This window comes from Lodderomyces beijingensis (assembly GCF_963989305.1).
Source record: "Lodderomyces beijingensis strain CBS 14171 genome assembly, chromosome: 3".
Lineage (NCBI taxonomy): Eukaryota > Fungi > Ascomycota > Pichiomycetes > Serinales > Debaryomycetaceae > Lodderomyces > Lodderomyces beijingensis.
The window spans coordinates 1,815,358-1,840,784 of NC_089972.1; the positions used below are offsets into that span (position 1 = coordinate 1,815,358).

General features: G+C 46.0%; 12 protein-coding genes across 12 annotated transcripts; 6 read left to right on the plus strand and 6 right to left on the minus strand. All coding sequences in view use genetic code 12, as the record gives it.

Moving 5' to 3' along the window:
- Window positions 1-83: 83 nt before the first annotated feature.
- Window positions 84-1,394, minus strand: LODBEIA_P28690 (uncharacterized protein; the record flags this gene model as incomplete). The annotated part of the gene is made up of 1 exon (XM_066972915.1): window positions 84-1,394. The coding sequence occupies one exon, from the start codon at window positions 1,392-1,394 to the stop codon at window positions 84-86; it is 1,311 nt and encodes a 436-aa protein (XP_066829807.1).
- A 339-nt stretch (window positions 1,395-1,733) lies between these two features.
- LODBEIA_P28700 (uncharacterized protein) lies at window positions 1,734-3,097 on the plus strand (the record flags this gene model as incomplete). The annotated part of the gene is made up of 2 exons (XM_066972917.1): window positions 1,734-2,980; window positions 3,049-3,097. 2 exons carry the CDS (start codon window positions 1,734-1,736, stop codon window positions 3,095-3,097), a joined length of 1,296 nt encoding a protein of 431 aa, XP_066829808.1.
- An 18-nt stretch (window positions 3,098-3,115) lies between these two features.
- On the minus strand, window positions 3,116-5,044 carry LODBEIA_P28710 (uncharacterized protein; the record flags this gene model as incomplete). Its single annotated transcript, XM_066972918.1, has 1 exon — window positions 3,116-5,044. The coding sequence occupies one exon, from the start codon at window positions 5,042-5,044 to the stop codon at window positions 3,116-3,118; it is 1,929 nt and encodes a 642-aa protein (XP_066829809.1).
- A 391-nt stretch (window positions 5,045-5,435) lies between these two features.
- LODBEIA_P28720 (mitochondrial 37S ribosomal protein mS35) lies at window positions 5,436-6,386 on the minus strand (the record flags this gene model as incomplete). Its single annotated transcript, XM_066972919.1, has 1 exon — window positions 5,436-6,386. One exon carries the CDS (start codon window positions 6,384-6,386, stop codon window positions 5,436-5,438), a length of 951 nt encoding a protein of 316 aa, XP_066829810.1.
- A 168-nt stretch (window positions 6,387-6,554) lies between these two features.
- LODBEIA_P28730 (uncharacterized protein) lies at window positions 6,555-7,803 on the minus strand (the record flags this gene model as incomplete). Its single annotated transcript, XM_066972920.1, has 2 exons — window positions 6,555-7,700; window positions 7,777-7,803. The coding sequence occupies 2 exons, from the start codon at window positions 7,801-7,803 to the stop codon at window positions 6,555-6,557; spliced, it is 1,173 nt and encodes a 390-aa protein (XP_066829811.1).
- A 214-nt stretch (window positions 7,804-8,017) lies between these two features.
- LODBEIA_P28740 (uncharacterized protein) lies at window positions 8,018-10,195 on the minus strand (the record flags this gene model as incomplete). The annotated part of the gene is made up of 1 exon (XM_066972921.1): window positions 8,018-10,195. One exon carries the CDS (start codon window positions 10,193-10,195, stop codon window positions 8,018-8,020), a length of 2,178 nt encoding a protein of 725 aa, XP_066829812.1.
- Window positions 10,196-10,358: 163 nt separating this feature from the next.
- Window positions 10,359-11,684, plus strand: LODBEIA_P28750 (uncharacterized protein; the record flags this gene model as incomplete). The annotated part of the gene is made up of 1 exon (XM_066972922.1): window positions 10,359-11,684. One exon carries the CDS (start codon window positions 10,359-10,361, stop codon window positions 11,682-11,684), a length of 1,326 nt encoding a protein of 441 aa, XP_066829813.1.
- A 74-nt stretch (window positions 11,685-11,758) lies between these two features.
- On the minus strand, window positions 11,759-12,193 carry LODBEIA_P28760 (uncharacterized protein; the record flags this gene model as incomplete). The annotated part of the gene is made up of 1 exon (XM_066972923.1): window positions 11,759-12,193. One exon carries the CDS (start codon window positions 12,191-12,193, stop codon window positions 11,759-11,761), a length of 435 nt encoding a protein of 144 aa, XP_066829814.1.
- Window positions 12,194-12,715: 522 nt separating this feature from the next.
- LODBEIA_P28770 (uncharacterized protein) lies at window positions 12,716-14,449 on the plus strand (the record flags this gene model as incomplete). Its single annotated transcript, XM_066972924.1, has 1 exon — window positions 12,716-14,449. The coding sequence occupies one exon, from the start codon at window positions 12,716-12,718 to the stop codon at window positions 14,447-14,449; it is 1,734 nt and encodes a 577-aa protein (XP_066829815.1).
- Window positions 14,450-16,354: 1,905 nt separating this feature from the next.
- Window positions 16,355-17,161, plus strand: LODBEIA_P28780 (uncharacterized protein; the record flags this gene model as incomplete). The annotated part of the gene is made up of 1 exon (XM_066972925.1): window positions 16,355-17,161. The coding sequence occupies one exon, from the start codon at window positions 16,355-16,357 to the stop codon at window positions 17,159-17,161; it is 807 nt and encodes a 268-aa protein (XP_066829816.1).
- Window positions 17,162-18,632: 1,471 nt separating this feature from the next.
- Window positions 18,633-19,981, plus strand: LODBEIA_P28790 (uncharacterized protein; the record flags this gene model as incomplete). The annotated part of the gene is made up of 2 exons (XM_066972926.1): window positions 18,633-18,673; window positions 18,814-19,981. The coding sequence occupies 2 exons, from the start codon at window positions 18,633-18,635 to the stop codon at window positions 19,979-19,981; spliced, it is 1,209 nt and encodes a 402-aa protein (XP_066829817.1).
- A 614-nt stretch (window positions 19,982-20,595) lies between these two features.
- On the plus strand, window positions 20,596-24,399 carry LODBEIA_P28800 (uncharacterized protein; the record flags this gene model as incomplete). The annotated part of the gene is made up of 1 exon (XM_066972928.1): window positions 20,596-24,399. One exon carries the CDS (start codon window positions 20,596-20,598, stop codon window positions 24,397-24,399), a length of 3,804 nt encoding a protein of 1,267 aa, XP_066829818.1.
- Between the last annotated feature and the right edge of the window lie 1,028 nt (window positions 24,400-25,427).

Below are 25,427 nucleotides of genomic sequence, written 5' to 3' on the forward strand. Positions count from 1 at the left end.
TTCGTTGGTCAGTTAGTAATAATACATTTTTTATAGAATACACACGCAAATATATCCCCTATTTTATACATATATATATATATCTACTTGAACTTTTCAATGATTATATCTTCTCCCAATTCTTCGTAGTCGGCCTTTGTCACAAACCAATTGTCCAAGGCAATCTTGCTTGAGTTCTCATCGTTGTCATTCAACATCGACGCTAAATTACAGGCGCCCAACCAGCTGCCAAACTGTCTATCCCACACGTCAGCGCTCTCGGAAGAGCTATTGTTGACTCTGATTTGCTGCACGTTATATGAAAAGGGGTAATTGGGGAAGTATTTCTGGGTCAAGGCTTTCAAATCGCTAATGATGTGATCGGATAACCCGTTAGCTAACGAGGTGCCACCGGTGATCAAGACGTTTGAAAGCAACTGCTTGAAGATCTCCATAAACCAAGCAAATCGATTTTGAGACGAGGCGGTGGTGGTGCCAGCGGAGTTGTCTGTTTTCGGTAACAACGAAGCCTCGAGGTTCTTGATTGACATGAACACCAAATTCGTCAACCCATGCGAGCTGGGCTTATCGAAACTGGGCTCGGGGAGATTGACCCCTTCCAATTTGTTGAGGGTTGGATCAAACAAGTTTTCAAGGTAGTTTCGCTGGTCGGTAACGTCGATGAATTTGTGGTTGTAAATCTGGTAGTTTGATACTTGATAGTTGATGGACAAGTTTTTAAACTCTTGCAAAATGTGAGTGCTCATGTAGTATTGTTTAAACGAGTCGCTAGCGCGTTGTGCACGAAACGAGTCGGGTAACAAGTCGTCGATTGAACCGACTTTGGACTCCAAATAGTGCTCCACGTGGAGATTCAAGAAATCTCCAGCGTACTTTGAGTGGTACGAGCACTTGTTCTGTATTATGCCGTCCAAAATTGGCGTTACGCTAGTGACGCCTGCGCCGATATCAATCACAAGCCCGGTGGATTTGCCGCATCGGTACAACTGGCTCACGGGGTTCTTGACTAGACTGAACAAGGGCACTTCTAGTTGCTCAAACACAATTTCAGTGGTTTTTATCTTGTTTCTTGCCGTGTTCCACGACTGTTCCGTCATCACCAAGGGGTATTCTTTCGATTCAATCGGGTTGTGGTTATCGATGTTGTCGTAAATGTACTGCCAGTTGTGTACAATATTATCAAAGTTGTACACGAGCCCATTCTCTAGCAACGTGGAAACATTATATTGCGGATACAAGCTCATCTCCTCGTCTCCTACTATGACTTTACCTGTTGACTCATCGTGGCTATAGGCTGAGCTAAAGACCATTGTAGGTAGGTCGTCCAGCGCGAAACCGGCCTTGGTTGTGTAGGAACCGTTGTCTATCACAACTGCTGGAGCTCCATATGCCATTGTGTTTTCAACAAAAAAAAAAAAAAAAAAGAAAGGGATGTTGTACCTATCTAAATGGACACCTGCGAAGCTAAATATGTCTTACCTTTGAACACTTCTTCCTTGGTTCTGCTCCTTGATGCGTGTGAAGGGGGGGGGTATACTACTCGCAAGAAGTATTGACAGTTTCTTGAAAAAGTTCAAGATTGGGCGGTGCTACCAAATGCAGCGGCCTTCTAGCCTCCAACTGTTTTTTTTCCTTTTTGCATTCTTCTACTAAGCAGGTGAATCCGGGAACCAGGCATCCATATTCTTTGTCAAAGTCGAAGAAGAAGATACAAGATGCTCGGATTGAGTAAAATGCACAGGGCTGTGAAGCTGCGGGCGCTCTGCAGAGCGTTAGCTACAGCAAGCGCGGGCATCGAGTCGGCCTATAAGACATCAGTCTTGCCCAACGGTCTAACGGTGGCGAGTGAATTGATGCCCGGGACAAGGACCGCCACCGTTGGAGTTTGGATCAACGCTGGGTCAAGAGCAGACGACCCCAAGAGCAGTGGCACCGCGCATTTTTTGGAGCATTTGGCGTTCAAGGGCACCAAGAGAAGAACCCAGCACAACCTCGAGCTCGAGATTGAAAACTTGGGATCTCAAATCAACGCATATACGTCGAGAGAAAACACCGTTTACTACACCAAGTGTCTCTCGGAGGACTTGAAGCAGAATGTCGACATCTTGAGTGACTTATTGACCAAGTCGCGTCTTGAGCCGCGAGCAATTGAGAATGAACGACATGTGATTTTGCAAGAAAGCGATGAGGTCGACAAGATGTTTGACGAAGTTGTGTTTGACCATTTGCACGCGGTCGCGTTCAAGGGCCAAGATCTAGGCCGCACGATTTTGGGGCCTCGCGAGCTTATCAAAACGATCAATCAGAACGATTTAAAGAAGTACATCACGACAAACTATAAGGGCGACCGCATGGCATTGATTGGAGTCGGGTGCGTAGACCATGACAAGTTGGTCGAGATGGGCGAGCTCTATTTCGGCAATCTCAAGAAAAGCGATATCCCATTCCAGCAAAGTGGCAATGACTTGCCCAGGTTTTACGGGGAAGAAATTCGAGTGCAAGACGACACCATGCCCACTACACACGTTGCCTTGGCCGTTGAGGGTGTAAGTTGGTCGGCACCGGATTTCTTTGTTGCTTCGGTTGCTAATGGGATAGTTGGTACGTGGGACCGTGCTCTTGGCGGCTCGAACTCGCCATTGGCCATCGCAGCTGCCACGAGTGGGCCTCGTGGCACACCGATTGCCAATTCATTCATGGCATACACCACGTCCTACGCCGACACTGGTTTGTTGGGTGTGTATTTCACCGCGGAAAAAGGGCACGATTTGAGCTTGTTGGTGAATGCTATACAAAAGGAATGGGGCCGTTTGGCGTTGGGCAATATAACGGAAAAGGAGGTGGAAAACTCCAAGGCGCAGTTGAAAGCTTCTTTGCTTTTGGTGTTGGATGACTCTACAGCTATTGCCGAGGATATCGGAAGACAACTTGTAAATACCGGGTATCGCTTATCGCCAGAGGAAGTGTTCAAGAGAGTCGAGTCGATAACAAAAGATGACGTGGTGAATTGGGCTAATTTCAGGTTGAAGAACAAGCCAATTGCACTAGCAGCCGTTGGAAATGTGGAAAGCTTGCCGCCACTTTCGCATATAACTAAAGGGATGGATTTTGTTTTTTAGATTAATTTAGATACTGCAGCTGAAGGACCATTATCGTTGTCTTCAACTTCAATTGCCTCTGCTTCCACCTCGCCTTCTTTGATCATAATAGATTCGGCAGGCACTCGCTTCATAATCTCCGGAGGCGGGAACAAGGCACCAATGTTATCGATCCATCGTTTTCTCTTTTCCAACAACGTGCGCAAGCCGCTGTTGACCGCCTGTTGCTGCGGCGTGGTGGCGTCAATCTTTTTCTTTTTGCCTCGGCCTCTGGATCTTTTCATGTATGCTTGGTCGACTTGCTTATCCAACTCATCCAATATAGTACAGTATTCTTGATACGCGATGCTTTCTTCCATGATCGGAATCAATTTCTTTTTATTCGCTCGATTGCGGCTCGTAACCTCGCGAAGCTCTTTCTGGAGAGATCGGATTTCTGCACAAACTTCGTCATCTTCTCTGTTTTTGATCCATTCGTCATTGTCAACGATGCTATGGGTCGACCTTTTCGCGAGCCTTCCTGCCATTTGCGACTTTGATTTATTCTTATCATCAACAACGAACGGCAAATTCATAAATATGCCAATGTACTTCAACTCCCGCTTGAGTCTATCTTCAATAGACTGGTAATCGCTTGGCTCGGTGGCCAATTTGTAGTCTTCGGAGCTGTTTAGTTGCGTAGCCACTTCATCCTCGGCGAGATGCGTTAATTCCCTATTTGAGCTGTTTTCGTCGTTAATCTCAACTATTTTCTCTTCGCCTGTCTCTTGTGTTGCTGTTGTTGTTGTTGGGTGTTCGGCACCTTCGCCTTCATGATTGCTCAAGATTGCCGATAGTAGCCGGCTCGAAAGCGGTCCACATGATACGTCCTCGGTATACAAATTGTCATCGGTGATGGAGTTGATTGAGCCCTTGGCGCTGTAGCAATCGGGATGGTTGAGGTACTGAGCTGGCGAGTTTAATTTGGAAGCTAGACTTGCGTCTTCCTCAATCCAGGCGTCGGCATAGAATCTACCGAGCTTGGGGATCACGAACGGAGTCAAGTCGGGCTCATAGCCCAATTTTTCAAACCCGGGCGGAACAACGTTTCTTTCCTTGAGGAACTTGACATCATCGGTTGAAAACGGACGGAAATAGGACTCAATGTAGGATTGGAAAGTTGTAAACTGCACTTGGTTCGCAGGCGGTTTGTTTTGAGAAAGGTCGGTATCGGGTATTTTCCCAGGAAGGAGATGTTGAAGATCACTGGCTGGGTAAGAGGCGACCCCGTATTTTTTCTTTAAAAAGTCGGTTCCGTGGGTCTCTAGCCCTTCGTTTTCCTCGGAGTACAACCCCAAGGCTGCAATCGCGTCTGCAGATAAAGTCTGAGGCTCCACGTACTCGGATTTGGGATTCTTGAGCCGGGTATCGTCTTCAGGGGTGAATGAGCCCGTTTGAACTGGAGGCACCGGCGGCAGCGGCGGGTGCGGCTGCTGCTGCCGCTGTTGCTGATGCTGTTGCTGTTGCTGTTGCTGCAGTGGTGCAGGTGACCCCTTGAAATTCGCAGTGTCGTTCGCTTCCGTATCGTCCTCTTGCTCGGACTCCAACTCGATCGAAACCGTTCTCCTTCGTTTCAAGTCCCCCAATTTGCTCTTGTCGTCATCTTCCGCGGCATCGCTAATAGCCAGTATATGTCGCTTTCGATGGCTTTCTTTCGCTTGCCCTCCTTTCCTTTTCCCGCTCTTTACCGTGTCGACTTTGGCCAACACTTCATCGTCGACCTGCTCAACGTCACTTAGTTGCTTGTAAAGGTTTTTGAGCAACTTGTTCAAGTTTGTAAGCGTGTTTATGTTTGGAACTTTCCGTATCGACTCTCCATCTAGCACCCCCACGGACGAATCATAGGTTAGTTTGAGCTCATTGATGATGTCATCTAGCGTAGTAGACGCCGCATGGATATTGGACATTCTATAACTCTATTCTAAATCCAACAAGGGCAGCTCGTGGTGGTGATGTTTTTTGCAGCCTTTAAAGCACCATGTACATTTCATGATCCCAACAATCATGCCCTAAACTTTTGCCGGAACGCAAAAGAGAAAAATTGCGAGCTACCAAATGATTGACATGCACCGCCAAAACCTATTCTTCCAACGGGTACCGTCGAGCAGATATACATATCCATACATGTAGATATATACAGACAGATTTAGGTGTGTCTGTGTGTGTGTGTGTGTATGATTGTGTAGAGGGGGATGAGTTGACGACCCAATTGGCAACATCGGCGGGAACACACTCGCTCAAGCTCTGTATTTACACTTATTTATTCTATTCAAACGAAGGAAGACAATACCCAAAGTACTATGGAGAGATTCTGTTGAGTTCTTCTTGGTCCTTCCTTTCGGTGGTGAGGTCGACTAGTCTATTTACAATTTCGTGTCTCCGGACAGGGGCATCTGCGGGTCTTTTCCATTCCGCGGGGAAAACGGGGTGCGGCTTTCTGGTCAAGGTCTTCATGTGGCGCTTGTCTAAAGGTATATCTTCAAAAGTCTCTTGCGAAATGTCCTTGGCTTCCTTTAGGAGCTTGTTAAAAGTGTCCACGAGCCAGGTCAGGTTTTGAGCTGCTTCTGGATATCTTTCGCATTTCAACTGGAAAGTGCCGTCGCCGTGGTGAAATCTTGGTCCGGCAAGTATTTTGAATTTGTGCTGCTGCTTCTCGTTCAACGAAAGGTGCTTCAATTTCACCAAAAGCGTCACTTTTCTGTTGTGTTTGTTTGAAGTTTGCTCCGTGAAATCAGAGTTGAAAATCAACCTGAGCGGCGTCTTGTTCTTGTTCTGTGGTTTGTATTCCTGGCGATACTTGGCAAGCAAGGGCGCTTCAAAAGCTGCAATTCGGGTAAGGTTCTCAATACGTCTCTCATGGTGTGGAGCCTCGCCGGTATTGAGGACAGGCTGATTGGACAACTTTTGAGGCTTGCCTCTGTCCTTCATGGGTGTGTTGTTCATGACCCGTTCCTTGAAGTTTTCAATTTCAAAACTGTAGCTCAACGCGGGGCCCTTATTTGCCAACGAGCTTATGGTGGATAAAATGGCCGTCCTTTCTTCGTTGGTGGGATTGTACGCATCACCAAGATATGTCTTTCTTATTTGGTGCAATTGAAAAATTTGATCGGCAGGTAAACCTTTCCATGCGTGCGGGTTCAAAAACAAGTCGGGAGACTCCTTGTTGAGTTTGACAGAGCCATTCCGAGGTGCAGCAGCAGTAGATGTGCTCCTATAAGCTAGCCTTTGCAAGAGTCCTGCTGGCTTCATTCTGGTCCTTGCTTGAGTCAAGCTGTCAAGGTGTATTACTCGGTAGGAAAAATTTCTCAAACGGTATGTGCATATAATCAGAGAAACTACAACGCTACCTTCAACAAAACAATACCAGAGTGTTAAATGAGAGCTTGATCCAACAATAACCAACGTCCTCTTCACTGGCTATTCGTCTTCATTCTTTACCTGGGGCCCACTGCTGCGAAGATGATGATCGCCATGTCGGGTTCGTTTGGAAGGTGGCTCGAGCTCGCCCTCTCCATCATCATCTCCAGCACCCTCTAATTTTACCTTTTTCTTCTCACCTATCTCATCACCCTCGTTATTTGAGCCTCTCTTTTTCAGAGGCAGCGAGAAGAAGCCATCAATCGAGCTCTTCTTTGGGTTTATCTTTTTCAAAACATCCTTGCTTTTGTTGCTAGGGTTACCAACTTCTTTAGCTACACGGTAAGCTTCGATGTTTCTCCAAGCGGGATTCTTGGAGCAGTTTAACGATTTTGCAATTAGCAGATTATCCCATTTCCTATCAGGATCCAACCAGTCAAACCAAGCTTGAGAGCTAGGCTCGATGAAAATGGGCTTTCTTGGGTGAAGATCTGCCAACCCGCCGTCGTATTCGTCGGATTTTTTCGCGGGTCCAGTGACGATTGTGAAGGAGGACAAGTACTTGTTGTCAACATTGTAGTCGTTCTCGAAATGCACATTATGGGAGTAGAAACCAGCCAAGAAGAGTAGTGGGGCTTCTTTCGAGTGCACGAAATATGGAAGCTTCTCGTTTTTAGTCTTGGTATTGCTCTTATGCCACTCAAAATAACCCTGGATTGGAATCACGCACCTTTCATTCTTGACCGAGCTCCATATCCTCTTGCCTTCTTCAAGGGACTCCTTCCTGCAATTGAACAATCTAGACTCGATTCTGCCCAACTCCTTGGAGTAAACTTTGCCCTGATTAGCCTTGCCTTCGTTAACTGGAGTCGGATCTTTAGGCTTTTCCCAAGTTGGAACTAGGCCAAATTTCGATTTCTCAAACACGTACTTGGCGTCGATTCCATCCGCTGGCCTGGTCATATACACCATCATCGCGGTGTTGGTGACGGCAACGTTGTAAGATGGCACATAATCTTCCATTCTGGTCATGTCTAGCTCAATGACCTTTCCCCTACCACCACCATTACCACCACCCGCATCCTCATCCTCTTGAAGATTGATTTGATATACCCTGTTGTGAACTTCCATCATAGTCTCTGAGCCTCCTGCATTGGCATCTTCGTACACGGTTGTATTGAACACGGCGGGCACCTCATCAAGACTCTGTTTTTTTTTGCCAAGTCAGTTATTTGTTCGATTTCAAAACATCTCGTTAAAGGGAGGAGGGTAATTTACATACAATTCCCTGTGCAAACCTTCCACACATTATATGATGTGCTCAACTTGGGGTACCTTGACTGGTGAGCTTTCATGTTTGCTCGGTGGAAATTTAAACTCCTAGGGGGGGCTAAAATAAGGGGGTAGAATTGCAGGCGCGGGGGTCGGAGTTAGAACAGAAATACAATACACCAAAAGCTTTGCTATTGAAAAGAATAAAAGAATCGTTGGATATATCACGAACAACATCTATTTTGCATACATTAGAAGTCCTCAATTTCTCCGACTTCAACTTCCCTAACTTCCTCGTCGTCTACCTCATCGAAATAATCTGGTTGGGAGTCTCTATCTAAAAACTCATCATATGTTTTGCCAAAGTTATTGGTGCTATCAGGATCGTCCGAAAACACTTCTCCGTCGCGAGAAGAAGTAGTCACGCCAAACGACTCTTGATGCAACTCTGGCTCGGACGGCAAATCCAAATCATCTTGCGCGCTGGCGATTTTGGAGTTTCTGGCTTTTGCTTCTCTCTGGTGAGATTTCACTCGCAACTTGTAAGATTCGTAATCTTGAACAGCCGCGCTTGCCTGCTGATACTTTTCATCCGATACTTCTTCGTCCCTCATCTTCCCCAAATGCGTGGCTTCTAATAGCTTGACCGGTTGCATGCCGTCAGGAAAGTAATTCTGCTTGATTAGCCCATTTTCGTAATTTGGGTTGTACTTGTATTTTTCTCCAAAACCCATTTCTTTCATGAGAGCCGTGGGGGCGTTTCGTAAGTGAATCGGTACTGGGAGACGAGTAATGTCCGGCTTTTCTTTCAATAGGCCCTGAGCCGCGCGTAGCGAGCGGTACGACTTTGTCGATTTCGGAGCAAGTGCTAGCTTATTGGTGCAGTGAGCCAATACTATTTCACCTTCGGGCATTCCCAAAAACTCCAACGCTTCCTTTGCAGCCAAGGCAAAGGGCAAGCATGAACTATCCCGCAAGCCAATGTCCTCACTAGCAATCACAATCAATCTTCTCATGATGAACAAAGGATCCTCGCCACCGGAGAGCATCTTCACGAGATAGAAAATAGCCGCGTCCGGGTCTGAGCCTCTTATTGTCTTTTGGAACGCACTAATGGCGTCATAATGCCCATCGCCTTTCTTATCGTATATCAGATGAAAGTCTCTCGACTGCAATATTTGCTTAAGGCCCAGTTCTGTGACTTTAACAACTCCTTGCTTGCCTTCATTCTTGTCGAGTTTAGGAGCAAACAGTTCTGTCGACAAGTAGGCGTTGACCGTCTCTAGCACATTCAATGCCACTCGCGAGTCTCCCATGCAAAGTTCAGCAATGTGCTGAAACGCTTGGTCCTCTAGAGTCATGTAGTGCAAGTTGAATAGATGCTTACGCAACTGGTTGACGTCAAACAAGGCCCGGGTCAATATCCGAACAATCGACGCCGTGCTCAAGGGTTCCATCACAAACGTGTGCGCTCGAGACAAAAGCGCGTTGTTCAAAGTAAAAGAAGGGTTTTCGGTGGTGGCGCCAATCACCGTACATGTACCCTTTTCAATCACGGGCAAGAGCAAATCTTGCACTGCCTTGTTATACCTATGAATCTCGTCAAGGAACAATAGCGTACGCTGCCCCGTCAACCGCTTCAAGTTCTCGGCCTGCGTGAACGCCTCTTTCAAGCTAGTGGCGTTACTATCTGCCCCGGAAAGCTCCGCGTACTTGTAATTGGTCGACTTGGCAATTATCCGCGCCATGGTGGTTTTACCGCAACCGGGTGGACCCCAAAGTAAGAAAGAAGGAACTGCATCTGCCTTGATCATGTTTCGCAAGGGTGCATTCTCGCCGATGAGCTTCTCCTGCCCGATGAATTCATCAAGGGTTTTCGGCCGTAGACGGTGAGCCAACGGGATATTTGCTCTTCGACGTAGCTCAGCTAGGTGTTTTTGTTTATCTCGTGCTTCCAGCTGCAGTCTAATTTGTTCTGGTGTCTCCTTGGAATCGGGGCTAGTCGCTGCTGCCGCCGTTGACTGCTGCTGCCTCTCCTTCCTCTTCTCAAATTCCTCTCCCGCGACAGCGATGATTTCTTCCCTTAGCGTGGTGACAGCTTCTGCTGGATTCTTTTTTTCTGCTTCTTCTTCCTTCACATCAGTACCAGCAACAGCTCTCGGCAGCAGCTGCTGCAGCTGCTGCCTTGAAGGTTCGTATCGGGTCCGCTTCTTCTTGTTCGACACTGGTGTCTGAGCCAGACCAGCTCTCAACCCAAGGGCACTGAACATGTCGCGTTTTCTTGATTTTGTGTCAATCAACTCGATCGATGTGGTTGAAGTGTCTCCATCTTCATCATCAGGTGACTGGTTATCCAAGCAGCTATTGACATGGCGCACTAGTCTCGAAGCCCGTATCAGTCTTGAGCAAATCGGGCATATGCTTTCCATCTCCCAAAGAAGAAGCTTGTAGTGGGGAGGGGGAGGTTTGAGATCTGGAGAAAGCGAATCGCTTGAAAAAAATACAAAAAAAAAAAGACGCGATATAAAATTAGCAGAGGAAATTTTTGGAGTGAATTTGTAGAGACGAACCAGTCAACCTCCACACGAGCCCATGACTATTGATACAGAACCACTGCATGATATCTCGAGGCGTCTGAGACCACTCAAGAGAAGAAGAAGTAGAAATACGCAAAATGGGGATGGCCTCAAAAGAAAAAGAGTGGCCTCTCCCGAGGTAGACGTGCTGGAGGAAACCAACGAAGAGCTCGCGAAACAGTACAAGAAATTTGCCAACGCACCAAGGTTTAATTACAACAGTGAGGAGCTCTTTTGCGTATGTCGGAGGATTGACGATGGGGAGATTATGGTGGCGTGCGATGGGTGCGAGGAGTGGTATCATTTCAAATGCATGAAAATCAACCCCGAATTATCCAACTTGATTGCCAAATTCTTTTGCAAGTTTTGCAAATGGAAAGGAGAAGGCGAAACTCTTTGGAAACGCAAGTGCCGGGTAGAAGGGTGCTTTGCTCCGATTGAAGGTGGGTCCAAATACTGTAGTCGCGAGCATGGAAAGCAGTACATGGAACGACTAATATTGGAGAAAAAAGACGGTCTCCAACAAGGACAAGTGCGAGCGATTTTAGACTTTGCCTCGAATGACTGTGGCAAGTTGCAGAAACTAGGATCAGAGTTTCCTGAGCTCCGGGAGGTTGCGGAACTTAAAACGGATGAGGCGGCGTTGGCAAAGTTTCCGCAACCTGTTCAAGAAAAGATCAAGGCAGCGGATGATCGAGCAAATGTTGCTGCGCAGGAGTTGCAAAGGGAGAAGCTGAAGAAGCAGGGACTCATGACGACAAGGGAAAACATCAAGGTGCTAAATGACAAAATCTCTGAAATGTTGTTTCCCGATGCCAAAGAGCAGCAACAACAGCAACAGCAACAGCTGCTGGTGGTGCTGGCACTGCTGGCACTGCTGCTGCTGCTGAAGTTGAAGCTGCTGAAGCTGAAAAAGTCCAAGTCGAAATCAAAGAAAAGAATTGAGCTTTGCATGTGCGACAAGTCTGATGAAGGGTGGGTGAACCAAATTGCAAGCTCACAGGGTTTATTGAACGAACTTGTCGCCGTGATAAAAAGGCGCGAAGAGATCAAGGACAGGGAGGACCAAGCTGACTCGGGTGACGAAGAGCATCCAGCAGATGATCAAATTGAGGACGATCAAGAAAAAGAGCAAGACAAAACCGTCATTGATTTTGACTGGTTTAAAGGTGCTCTTTGCATCAAAGAAAAGAAGAAATGCCATCGCCACAATGGCTGGTGGGGCCTTTACTGCGACGAGGTCGACAAGGCGTTGGAGCAGCTACAAGCTAAAAAGGAACAACTACAACAGGAAAAACAGGCAATCCTACGTAACTATTCAATCCAAGTTTATGAGCAATGAAAATAAACAACTATATATACGCATATATATATGTATGTATGTATATAGAAACATTTCATTTTTCCCCCACGCGTTCACTTTTTTCTACCATTGAGTGTAGCAACGATTCTTCTCGTATGTCTGTAAGTTCTAAATTCGCACAAGTAAACGCCCTGCCAGGTCCCCGTATTTAGCCTGCCGTTAGTGATGGGGATATCGACACTGACACCTACGACCGAGCTCTTGACGTGTCCCGGCATGTCATCGGGCCCTTCGTCAGCGTGAATGTAAAAATCGCCCTCTGGTGCCACGCGATCCAACGAAGTATTCATATCTGCCCTCACGTCCGGGTCGCAGTTTTCATTCAAGGTTAAGCCGGCGCTTGTGTGCTGCAAGAACAAATTCAACATCCCCACTTCGTACTGCTTGATCTGGGGCACTTTGTCCAAGACTTCATTGGTGATTAGGTAGCAGCCCTTGGATCTGGGACTTAGTGAAAATGTGACTTGGTCCCAAGATGATGATGCCATGGTGCTGTATTGGATGTTCTCTCTGGATGATAAGAAAGGACTACTGAGAATGAGGTTGGTCCAATTGGTTAAAAATATTTGTAAAATGTAAGGAATGTTCATTTTTTGAGATTTATCTGGGGGGAGGGGAAGATGGGGATTTAATTTTATGTTTGCTCACTCTCCGGCGGGCGACGCAAACGGGAGATGTGCAACTCTGATGTACTCAAAAATTGTAAAATGATTTATATATATAGATAGAGGATCAAGATTGAATCTATACCAATGGCATTTTGTTCACATGGCCGGGCGGCATGGCATGTGGAGGATTGAACCTGGACCTCGAAAGGCATCGACTGTGAGTCACGTGATCAAACTCTTTTGCTCGAAGCCGGAAGGAAGGATGAGAAGGAGATGAGTTCGAAACCTCTAACTTTTTTTTTTCTTCTTCTCTTTAGCATGAAGACATCATCTCTCTAGGTCAATCGAGCGCTACATTCCACCACACCCCCATTAAAAGAGAAAGAGGAGAGGAAATAGACGATGCAGGTTGCAGTTCATCAAGATGATGCCGATATCTTGCTTAAGCAAAGGAATATACTAGACGAATCGATAGTTGAAAAATACAGGGTTGCAGGTCAAATCACCCAGACAGGGTTGCAATATCTTACATCCTTGATCAATAATTCCTACCACTTGCAAGTTGGCCCCAAGTTCACTATACAGCAGCTATGCTTGTTGACTGACTCGTTTCTTATGGGTTTGCTAGCTAAAGCATACGCCCACAAGGTCAACGAAAAGGGCATTGCTTCGCCCACCACTATCAACGTGAATGAATTGCTCAATGGATTTGCACCCGAGATTGACGACGAGCGGGATTTTTTTTTAAAAGAAGGCGACGTTGCCACGTTGAGTTTGGGAGTTCAGATCGACGGGTACACGTCGCAAGTGAGCCACACGTTGGTGATATACCCACCAAGTCCCACTGAGTTGAAGCCCAGTGGGCCTTTGCTTGGAAACAATGCCGATGCGTTATGTGCCACCCATGTGGCTGTTGAAGCAACGATTGCGTTATTGGGCTGTGCTTTGGCTCCCGAAAAAGTTCCGCAGCCGTTGAAGACTGGATCCAACGCCATTACTGGTGCGCAGATACGTGAGCTTGTTGATTCCATCGCTGAGCAGTTCAACTGTGTTGTTGTTCCCGGGTCCAAAGTGAGGAGAATCCGAAGATTTTTGGCGGGACAAGCCGAGGGAATTGTAGCTGAGCGTGACTTCAAGGGTGTTGTTTGGGACGAGTCGCACCAAGAAGCACAGCTTTTGAAAAGGACCCTGGCAAAGTCAACCTCAACCTCAAACTCAACAGAGTTGCAAGCACACGATGGCAGGAGCAAGCCTGTGGGCACTTCCAACTCCAGTGCTGTGCCAAGCGATGAATTTGTCGTTTTCCCAGGGGAAGTTTATCAAGTCGACTTGCGAATGAGCGGGTTAAACACGGGCGAGCAACCGCAACAGCAATTGGGAATAGTCACTACCGAAGAAGTCGACCATTTCACAGGTAAGAATTACAAGCAGAATGATTTCAACGCCAAGGCCTCGATATTCGTTCGAGATTTTGCAATTGTGCATCAGCTCAAGTTGAAAACTGCTAGAAAGTTGTTGGGAGAAATCGACAAGTCGTTTTCGGTGTTTCCGTTCAAATTGGACTTTGCCAGCAAGTCGTTTCCTATAAATATCGAAAGCTCAGAAGAGGAAATCAAAGAGCTGATAGAGAAGATCAAGGAAGAACTCAAGAGCTTCAGGTTAGGGTCGGCCGAGTTGATCAATCGCCACCTTGTGCAATCAAAGCCTATCCAAATCACCAAATTTGTTGCCTTGAAAGAAATTCTTTCGAGTGCCAACCCAACGGGTAAGCATGGCATCGACGCAAACAAGCCCGTTTTGCCCGGGATGGAAATCCCCTTGCCGCAACTAGGCATATCTTCGTTGAAACTAAAGTCATTGTTGAAGACAGGCGCAAACATTTCCAACGTCAGAGAATCGTCGACTATTCTTTTAAATCAGGACAAGAATGAAGTTTATAGATTGACCGGGGGAGAGTCCACCGCTAAAATGAGCTGGGTCCATTCTCAGTACAAGTTATCCCACGAGTTGTTCCAAGTTGTGAATCATTTGGTCCAATTGACAAAAGACACCAGGTTTGGTATCAAGGTGAAAGAAGTTGGTCCTTACAAAATGAAGCAACAAAACTTGGTTGTCGAGTCGATGCAAGTAGATTAAAAATAAAGGAAAGAAAAGGTAAAAACAGAAACAACATTGGAATTAGAGAATGTGGTTTGTATGGAACGTATGTTCTCTGATTTTTGTTTTTTGTTTTTTTTTCGGCTTGGAGCATGCTGCGATTTCGAAAGACAACAAAAAAGCAAAAAAATGGGTTTCAAAATCTCATGATGCTGTGTTTGGTGTGCTTGGAGAGTGGGCAAGATCGCGATATATGACGTCAATCACACCACAGAAATGACGATGGAGGAGAGGCGCCCTTGCGGTGCGTTCGGTTTGGCCGCCCCCCCACTTCCACAGGACTCTTCCTCCTCTTCAGGCTTGACGGTGGGTTGCGTATTTTCAGCGGCAATCTGTGCCGGAACCAATAACGCGAAATCTAAATGCCACGTAGAAAGACAAAAAAAAAAAAAAGATTCCGCTGTTACTGTTGAATCTGAGAGGCAAGATATTGACCAGCTTACTCGGGGTCAAAGAACCATAAAAACGAGTCCCACTTGACACTGTCACCCAGATACAGATCTAGATAAAACATTTTGATCTGGTGCTGGTGTTGCAGGCGGGATTCAACACACCTTTGACGACCTTGTACCTTGTAACGTGGGTGCAGATCCAAACATACATACTTAGGTGCGGAATGCAATCTTTTTTGTTTTTTTTTTAAAGCCGTGGGTTGATGTTCGTTGTTTGCAGTGGGAAGCTTACAGCACACAACAATATTCCTGCCATTTGTCCACTCTGTCAGTTTCTCTCTCTCTCTGCTCTCTCTTTGCTCTATCTTTGCTTTGATTTGAATCACATTCAATCTTGCAAGGTATGTGTTCAAGAGTCAATCTCCTACTGGATGATCAAGCAAGCGTGGCTGGAGAGTATGATTGGAGTCAAAGAACCAAAGGGGAGAAGTGGGGATTAAGAAAGAGTTTTGAAAGCGGGGGGGAGAGGGATCAGAACAGCCCGCAATGTAACTTCCATTGCGTCTTCAAATCAACTCAAATGGCGGCACATAGACCTCGGCAAAAAGCTAGCTACGCAGTAGAGGAAGTGCTTTTCAAACTCTAGTCTGGCTCTGGATTCAACCATTGTAAAGACGAGCAGATTTTTGGGGGCACTGGTTTTCTCGCTGTTGTTGCGGTTGCTTCTTGTCCTCCTTATCATTGTGGATGTGTGTTTATACTTCACAGTTGGATGGATGTTGTCAACTTTTTCTTGTCACGATGCACACGACCCTCCTAACAGTGCGAGTGTGCGCTGTTGTTTGTGTGTGTGGGTGTTTCCTGCTTCTTACACTCTACAGAAATTCGTCGAGTGGGAAAGCAAAAAAACAAAAGCCAAAAAGAAAAAAAAAAAAGAGAACGATATGGCTTTTGAATAGCAAATTGGTATTTGTTGCCGCCTCCTTCTATAAGTCACCGACAACAAGCTGAATCCATCCTCACAATAGGTTCATTGCGAAATCAATCAAGTGTTGGACTCATTGAAAACACGAAGGATTCATACTAGTGTATGTTTTTACCTCAATCTGTGACAAACTAGTCGACAAGGGCAAACCTCGTGATCATTTTTATCGTGACTCAAAAAATTTTGACAACAACATCCCACTTGGAGATCTCCCGTACTCCCCAGTAAACACCGACATCGACAAAGACATACACACATACATAGACGTTTTGCTTGTATCAATTCATTGAAACGGTTTTTTTTTACTAACTCATAATCTTTCTGTTTTTTGTTTTTTTTTTTCTAGTCCCTTTTCAAACAATAAAACAATCAGTTTATCTACCAATCAATCAATCAGGAAACCTCAACCAAAACTTATCCGTCCTCCCTTGTCCTCCATTTCCAATCCGAGACATCCAAAAAATTTAAAAAATTTAAAAAAAAAAGAAGAAATCACAAGACATAGAAATGGCTGTTTCACGCGAAGATTCCGTTTACCTTGCCAAGTTGGCTGAGCAAGCAGAGAGATACGAAGAGATGGTTGAAAACATGAAGGCTGTTGCCTCGTCTGGCCAAGAGTTGTCTGTTGAAGAACGTAACTTGCTATCAGTTGCTTACAAGAACGTGATTGGTGCTCGCCGTGCTTCTTGGAGAATTGTTTCCTCGATTGAACAAAAGGAAGAAGCTAAGGGCAATGAGCAACAGGCTGCTTTGATCAGAGACTACCGTGCCAAGATTGAAGCCGAATTGTCGAAAATTTGTGAAGATATTCTTTCTGTCTTGAGCAATCATTTGATTTCATCGGCACAAACTGGTGAATCTAAGGTGTTTTACTACAAGATGAAGGGTGACTACCACAGATACTTGGCGGAGTTTGCCACCGCTGACAAGAGAAAAGAAGCTGCAGACTTGTCGTTGGAGGCTTACAAGGCCGCTTCCGATGTTGCCGTAACGGAATTGCCCCCTACTCATCCAATCAGATTGGGATTAGCTTTGAACTTTTCCGTCTTTTACTATGAGATTTTGAACTCGCCAGACAGAGCTTGTCATTTGGCTAAGCAAGCATTTGACGATGCCGTTGCCGACTTGGAGACCTTGTCAGAAGACTCGTACAAGGATTCCACATTGATTATGCAATTATTGAGAGATAACTTGACTTTATGGACCGACTTGTCAGAAGCTCCACCAGCTAACGAAGAACAGCAGCAAGCTCAACAACAAGCTCCCGCTGCTTCTGCTCACCAATCATCTGAAGGTCAACCTGAACAAGAATAGAGTGTATGTAAATCTTTTAGTTTTTTTTTTTGTATCTGTGAATTAATTTCTGCCTAAATGAAGAGAGAGAAAAGAAGATTGGAAGGTGAAAACAAGCAAAAAAGGAAGGACGCGGAGGTGGGGGGGCTAGTTCGTATATTTTGTTTTTTTGATAATCGAGCTCTATTATCTAGAATAATGCTTTGACAAGCACCATGAAGAAGAGAATGAAACAACTGGCGTAAATTATTTTCTTGGTAATCGTTATCACTGTTAGTGATTACTCTGGATGCTGTTGTTGTTTAAACGAATCTCAATTGCAGCAACTGAGAAGCGAGTGCTGAGCCATTCAAATTGTCATCGAAGAAAGCTTTCCGGTTTTCAATTAAAAATAAAAAAAAATAAAACCTCGTATTAAACTGTGAAAGTATCCTGTTCAATCTATACAGCGGTTGGAGAGAACTGCAAAAAAGCAAGGACATACTGTAGATTATTCGATCATTCACCGACCTTGTCCAATCACTGATGTAACCTAGTCAACTTCGCCTCATTTCCTGTCCTCTATCTCTGCCAACGTGAGAGGGGAAAATATAAGCTATTGCAGCGTTGCCAACTCTGTCAAATGAATTTACCGCGAGGAAGGGGAGGAGGGGGGGAGGTGTACTGCTGTTTTCTTGATCTCTGCTACTTGCAACATCAGGTTTCAAGCCGGAAAGTTCAAAAGTACTTCCCCGAGAGATTTTGGTTACTTGTTGACAACAATTGCTGTGCTAATTGCCAGGTCGACCTTACTTGTCGATTACTCTAGGTTTTGCAACAGAATGACTGCAAACTTTCTGGGAAAAATTCTCGCGTGAGGCTTGATTGAACCTAAATTCAAGGGTGAGCCCATCCGTCACTTCAACCGTGAACAAGCGTATGTAAATCCAATCAATTGCAGAGCATCGAGAGCTTGGTACTACTGCCAAAAGAGACTCCAAAGACGCGAATCCTCATTAGTGTAAGTCAAAACTGAAATAAAGCGACGTTTCAACGTTGGGCAGTTTGACTTTTGGTTGTAAAAGATTATGTTTCACACCATCATATAGCAAAATGCAGAAAAAAAGGCAAGGACTAAACGCGTTTCGAAACTGATACCCAGAGTACACGACCAGCAGAAAAAATCACGTAATGAAACAACGACATAAAAAAAGAAAACAGAGTGGGAAAATACACGACACACACACACACACACACTGGCGCACAAGCGAGACATAACATAATATAATTTTTCTTTAAAAGTCGTGTTGTTTTGTTTGACAAAACATTTTGCAGTGTGAAACCATACTTTTTTGGCAATAGGCTCTACAGGCAGCCGGGCAGTAAATTAGCGTTGAATATATTCATCACCGTTTCAGCAACAGCAGAGGAAGAAAACCCCCCATCTTTTTCACTTGTTACAGCAGACTCGAATACTTTGCGCCGATTGGATTGTTTTTTTTTTATATTAGAAATGCCGGAACCAGTAGGAGTTGCCAATTTACCCGACCAAAGGTATGTCATGATGTCTCGACTGGAGTTTTTTTTTTTTGAATCTAACACAGCGTTGAAACGAACAACAGATTTAGCTCCTAGGTCAATGGTTCTTCGCAGGCTTGGTCAGTAGTGGATACTAACAGATAACTGCTGTTTAGGTACAAGATTGTCTCCAAGGAAGGAGCAACCTTCACGATTATGGTTGCAGGTGAAAGTGGGTTGGGCAAGACCACGTTTATCAACACCTTGTTCCAAACGTCGCTCAAGTTGCATCCGGACCCAAACCAGAGACACAACAAGTTCACCTCGCCACACCAGACCGTGGAAATCGACATAGTCAGAGCCATCTTGGAGGAAAAGGGGTTCAAGATCAGGTTGAATATCATCGATACCCCGGGATTCGGCAACAATGTCAATAACCACGAGTCCTGGGTCCCCATCATCGACTTTATCGATGACCAGCACGAGTCCTACATGAAACAGGAGCAGCAGCCTTCGAGAAACGCCAAAAAGGACTTGAGAGTGCACGCCTGTCTCTACTTTATTAGACCCACTGGACACTCGTTGAAACCGTTGGATATCGAGATTATGAAGCGGTTATCAACGAGAGTCAACCTTATCCCCGTTATCGCCAAGGCCGATACTTTATCGCCTCATGAAATGGACATTTTCAAGACTAGAATTAGGGAGATTATCGAGACGCAGGATGTCAACATCTATACTCCTCCTTTGGAGTTGGACGATCCGGCAAGCGCAGAACACGCGAAGCAATTGATTGAATCGATGCCATTTGCCGTTATTGGCTCGGAGGAGGAAATCGAAGTTGGCCTGGGCCAGTTTGTCAGAGGTAGAAAATATCCTTGGGGCGTGGTTGAAGTTGAAAACGACACCCACTGCGATTTCAAGAAATTGAGAAGCTTGTTGTTGAGAACAAACATGTTGGACTTGATCTTGTCGACTAACGAGTTGCATTTCGAAACATTTAGATCACTCAAGTTGGGAGGCGACGACAATGAAAACGGCCATGCCAATGGCGACGAAAACGGCTCGAATGAAGAGTTGACCAATGAAAAGGGAGAAGTTATAAGAAAGCCTTCGGGCGGTAAAAAACCAAGGAGATTGCACAACCCCAAATTCAAAGAAGAAGAAGATGCTTTGAAGAAATTTTTCACAGAACAGGTGAAGGCAGAAGAACAAAGATTTAGGCAATGGGAAACAAATATTATTAATGAAAGGAACAGATTGAATCAAGATTTGGAAGAGATGCAATCGAAATTGAAGGCTTTGGAAGAGCAGGTTAAAAAGTTGCAAATTACAAAGCGTTGATGGTTTTTTTGTCTTTTTTTTTTTTTTCTTTTTTCTTATTCTGGAACATTTGAGGTTCCCCATTGAATTCTTTCTTTTTTCTTGCTATATATACTTTCACCGGGTTTTATTTCTACCAGTATCCTCTCTCAATAAAATATAATGTATTTTTCCGTGAATGAACCCTTCATTTTGGGATAGGTATTGGGGGCGTCCTGTACAATCTTTCCTTTCAGATGTGTAATGGTGAGAGTAATGGTAGGAATAAGTGTGAGTGTATGGGTAAGCCTAAGAGTAAGAGAGAATCGAGAAACAAATAAAATTTCTAGATACCGGTTATAGGTGGAGCTTCCATCACGGAAATATCAGTTTCCCTGTTGCATTATTTTGTTTTATTTTGCAACAAAAGACAACACTCCTCCTACATCTGATAAGAAACAGGGAAAGGGTTTCCAATCCATCAATCAACCCCCTCCCCCCACTCCCCCCCAAGCAGAGACTTATCTATTTTCCAGCCGGCTATTCAATTACGCAATCTTGCGCATATTTGATTGTCCGCGGTTGAGTCAAAAAAGCCTCATGGATCAAAATCTCATTTCCACACACATACACCCCACCATTTAAACCGAGATTAGATGTCACATTCCGGGTTCCAACCGAGCAGTTCCACAGCGACTCCTGCATCGGACACACCGCTAGCCGAGCACAGTTCGCCTAATCTCAACCCAGCTACCAGTCTGCTGTCGGATCCAGCCACTTCTCAAAAGTACAAACGAAACTACCGGGCGTGTCTCAATTGTCGAGTCCGCAAAGTAAAATGCGACTTGGGTCCCGTGGATAACCCGCACGATGGCAAGTGTGCTCGCTGCTTGCGAGAACGCAAGGATTGCGTGTTTGTCAGGAGCAAAAGAGGCGGGAGCAGCAATGTGATTAATGGGAAAAGGAAAAAGACGAGGCTTGACGAAGGCGCTGAAAGTTATTCTAGTGAAGGCGGTGGTGAAGTTGATGAGACTAGTCATCATCACCATCATCACAACAACAAAGAGACTCATGCGGGGGCCGATTTGGGCAGTTCGGGTGGTGTTTCTCAAATTAGTCAAAGTCACCGCAGCGCATCTAGCTACTCGCTTCCTGGGGTCAACAGCATCTTCAGTGATGAACTGCAGCGCCATCGACACAGCGAAGCACTAGTGGGCGACTCCTTTCATGCACAACACAGACCCCCGCCCAACTTGCCTAGAACTTCTCTTCAAGAACAACAGCAGCAACAGCTTCAACAGCAACAGAAAAACCAAAACACTCCCACGAGTAACTTTGCAACCATGGAAGGTGCATTGGTTTTCTTGGCTAGCGCGGCAGGCACAATTGCCAAAGCAGATGAGAGAGACCATATCGACGCGAGAGCCAAATACGAGCAGATCGAAGCTATATCCGGAAGCAACAGTAACCATGCAAGTGCCGACAATCGTGAGGGCTATAGCGAGAGCTCTGGAAGGGCAGCACAACAACCACCGCCACCGCCACCACCACCACCACCTTTGCCTTCAACTCGGAATCAGTTGTCCTTTACCGGAAATTCTACACATGGCCACTTTGGCTCCACCAGGGGAATACTGTCACCTCAACACCGGCCGCCATTACGAACAGCAAATAGTGCAGGTGCAGGTGCAGGTGCTAGTGGAAGTAACTCCAGTATTCCACCCTATATGGATCCCACCAGTTCCAAAAGGATGACCATGCCCGCGGCTGAGAGTGGACATTCGGTTCGACCCAAAGCATCCACTAAACTATCCAACATTGACTATATCGGCCCTGCTCCTAATGGCATCTTGACCGAAGAAGAAGCAGAGAGACTAATCAACTTGTTCTTCACAACCATGCACCCTTTTTTCCCGCACATTCCCAAATTTCTTCACTCGCTGAAAGTGCTAGCGGGGTATCCCATCTTGCTATGCGCCATCTTGACGATTTCTGCCAGGTACCACCCGTTTGAAAATAACACCAGTAGCAATACAGGAGGCACTGTGCCTCGGCATATTGAAGTCCACGATCGATTGTGGTTGTATGTGCAGAGGTTGATTTCACAAACGGTTTGGGCTGAAGCGAGCACGAGGTCGATTGGAACGATATTCGCGTTTTTGTTGTTTACAGAGTGGAATCCAAGAGCCATCCATTGGAGATGGTCTGATTATGCCAACAGGGCCGAGGAAAATGAGAGTGAAGTGCCAGTCCAGGGAGGACCAGCAGCAACGGCAGGGGGAGCAGGAGTAGCAGGAGGAGCAGGAGGAGCAGGAGGAGCAACAGCAGCTACTGGTGGACTGGTAGTTGGTGAGACCTCGGCGGTAAACACTTCTTCCGGACAGTCCAATCTTGCTGGCCTTGGTGCCATGAGGCGAAGCCATCGAATGGCGTGGATGTTGATAGGCAGTGCTGTTCGACTAGCGCAGGATATGGGGTTTATGGAAATGAGCAATAAAGTTTTGATTGCCACGCACATTGCTGAGATCAATTGCGTGATGGACATTTCGCGACGGTCAATGCTTGCCCACTCGCTATCTGAAATTGAGTTTGAGGAGGATGAAATTACCGAGGAGGCCATGGAATTGGTTGAAGAAGATGAAGACGACGATTACAACATTATGAAATTGAGCGAAGAGGAATTGAAGAAAATCGCTATTGAGTACAAGTTCAAATTCACTAGGGCTCAGAAGGCCCAGATTGAGCTATTGCAGATTATGTCCCTTGGGCATGAGTCGTTTTATGGATACAAGACCCAGCTTGGGCAGCTATCTCAGAGACAAAATTTATCCGTTTTAAACATCATCAGCCCCTTGATCAACAACTGGAACCGAAAATATAAGCAGTTTCTCATCCCCACTTCGAGTAAAATTGCCAAACAAGTAACGAGCAACTTCATAACCCAATTTACCAAACCGAGCAAGACCACGAATGATATCCGGGACGCAATCAAACAGGAGTCGTTCATCTTTGAGTTTAATTACGTGAAACTTTACATCTATTCGCTTGCATTGAGCCCCTCGCCCAAGAAACAGTCGTCGTCAAATACGAGAACCACGTTGAAGTTGGACGAGATGTCAAAGTCGGCAAAGTTTATCGAGCAGGCGTTCAATGCAGCTAACGAGATGTTGAATGCCGCGCATCGGATCCACAAGTTCAAGATGCTTCGATTTATGCCCGTGCGGTGGCTAACGAGAATGGTTCGTGCCGTGGCATTTATTGTCAAGTGCTATTTAACCATCACCGCGCACAAGAATGAGTCATCGCAGAGTAAGCTCGGCTCGTCTTTTATCTTTGCTGGCAAAGTGGGCGAGATATACGACCCCACTATTTTATCGTTTAGCTTGATTAGTGTTGACGACATTGCCCAGTCTATCCATCGCGCGGCATTGACTTTGCGGGACTGTTCACCGGACGAATTGCACTTGTGCACGCGGTACTCCAACGTGTTGATGTATTTATATTCGGAGATGAAGAGCGGCAAGAAACAAGAGAATGATGAGGCTGAAGTGCGCGAGATGGGGAAAGCTGAAGTTTATGAGGCCAGGCGAGACCGTGATGGAAGTGTTCGTGAAAGTCACGCTCCGGGCGATCTGCAACTACGTGACTCGAGCCGAGTTCAAGTTAAGCCTGGCTACGATATTCACAGGCATGGCGCGCCGCTCCGTCACACAACACATATACCCCAGCAACCTCATCAAGTGCATCAACCTCACCAAACTCACCACACTCATCATTTGCAACCACACCAACCACAACCACCACCACCACCACCACAACAACCACAACCACCACATCAAAACCACCATCAATTTCAAATCAATACAGGTCCAGCATATAGCCAGAGCCCGCCGCAGTCTCAACTTCACCACCTCACACCCTCAAAGGAAGACTCATTTCCATATGGACCTTATTTCAAACACCCCACGAGTGAACCCACGTCCGCGTCGCTTGCAGGGTACGACATCACCACCCCCGTCGCCGTCGCCACGACGTTCATGTCCGCCAACTCAAGCATGAACTCCAACTTGAGCTCGAACTCGAACACGCATGCGAGTACGAGTGTGAATGCCAATGCGCGTGCTGCGGATGGCGCCTATTCTAGCGATGCTGCGAGCGCACGCACCCATGGCGAAGCATCCAATACGCCCTCACTGAACATTTTCGGCGATGCTAGCGGCGGCAGCAACAATGCGTCATCTGCTTCGGATTTGAACCCAGCTGAAACCATCGGCAGCAGCAGCAGTAGTAGCAATGGAGCAGGAGCAGGAGGAGGAGGAGAAGGAGGAGGAGGAGGGATTGGGGATAGTGAGGTTATGGACTGGTTCATGAATAACAGGACCATTGGGTTGGATTTCGTTGCTCCGTGGACCGAGATGATTGAACAACAGTTGAACTTGAATGATCAATTTACGTTATAGTGATTTTTTAATTTAGAGGGTGTAGTTACCATTGTATTATTTTGTAGAGTAAATCCATCGACTTCCTAGTAGATCGGAACGATGTGGGAGAGATTTGAGGTTTTCGCAACAGAAAAAAAGATCTGGTTGCAAAATTTTTCAACAAATTGGGGGGTATTCGAGTATGGAACCTTGCGCGTGGACGATGCTGACTTTGTATCCTACAGCGTCGAGGAAACCAGAGCAAAGAAGACCACGTTACGGATGTGACTCGTTCTAATCCCAGCAAAAACTCCGCATCATACCAAATCAAAAATTTGGGTTTTTTTTTTTGGCCCATGTTGCAAACGCGGTTCATTCTGGTCATCTGCTCATTTGGGGATAATCAACACCTGACATCGAGGGTAATTGCAAAATACACGGCGCCCTCGGCAGGTGCACAAATCTTCCCAGGCGCAAAGTTCAGGCACCACCACCAGTACTTCCCGAACTCGAATCTGAACCCTTCTTTCGTGTTTCGGGACAAGCGAAAGGAAATGCAACTGTTGTGGTTTTTTTTTTTTTTTTGGTCGCTTCGTCACGGGGTGGAGTCCATACACGTAAACGTGATATGCTAATGCACACGCTTCCCCGCCGCTGCGATTGACGATAAGACAGGCACAGTGGAGCTCGACACGAGGGTTTGTAGATTGATGTTGTTGGTTGTGGGGTTTTTTTTTGTGGTTTGGCTAGGCCAAGGCGGGGACCTTGGCCTATTCTACAGATTGCGCAATAGCTCCAACGTCACCAATCTCCTTGGTTTAAGAGCAACTTGACCCGAGCCAAAACAACAACGGAAGTAACGGATTGGGCGATTTGCTCTTTGTTCTGTGCTGAAGTTGGCATGCTCCGTTATTTCACGACGCCAAACTCAAGTGCGCGCGCCTCCCATTGCATAAAAAAAAGAGAAGCTCATGTTTTTTTGACGACATTTTCCACGCGACAATATATTGCTCGAGGATGCGTCACGTGGTATAAACTACTTTAAATCTGCGCCACGTCAGAAAATG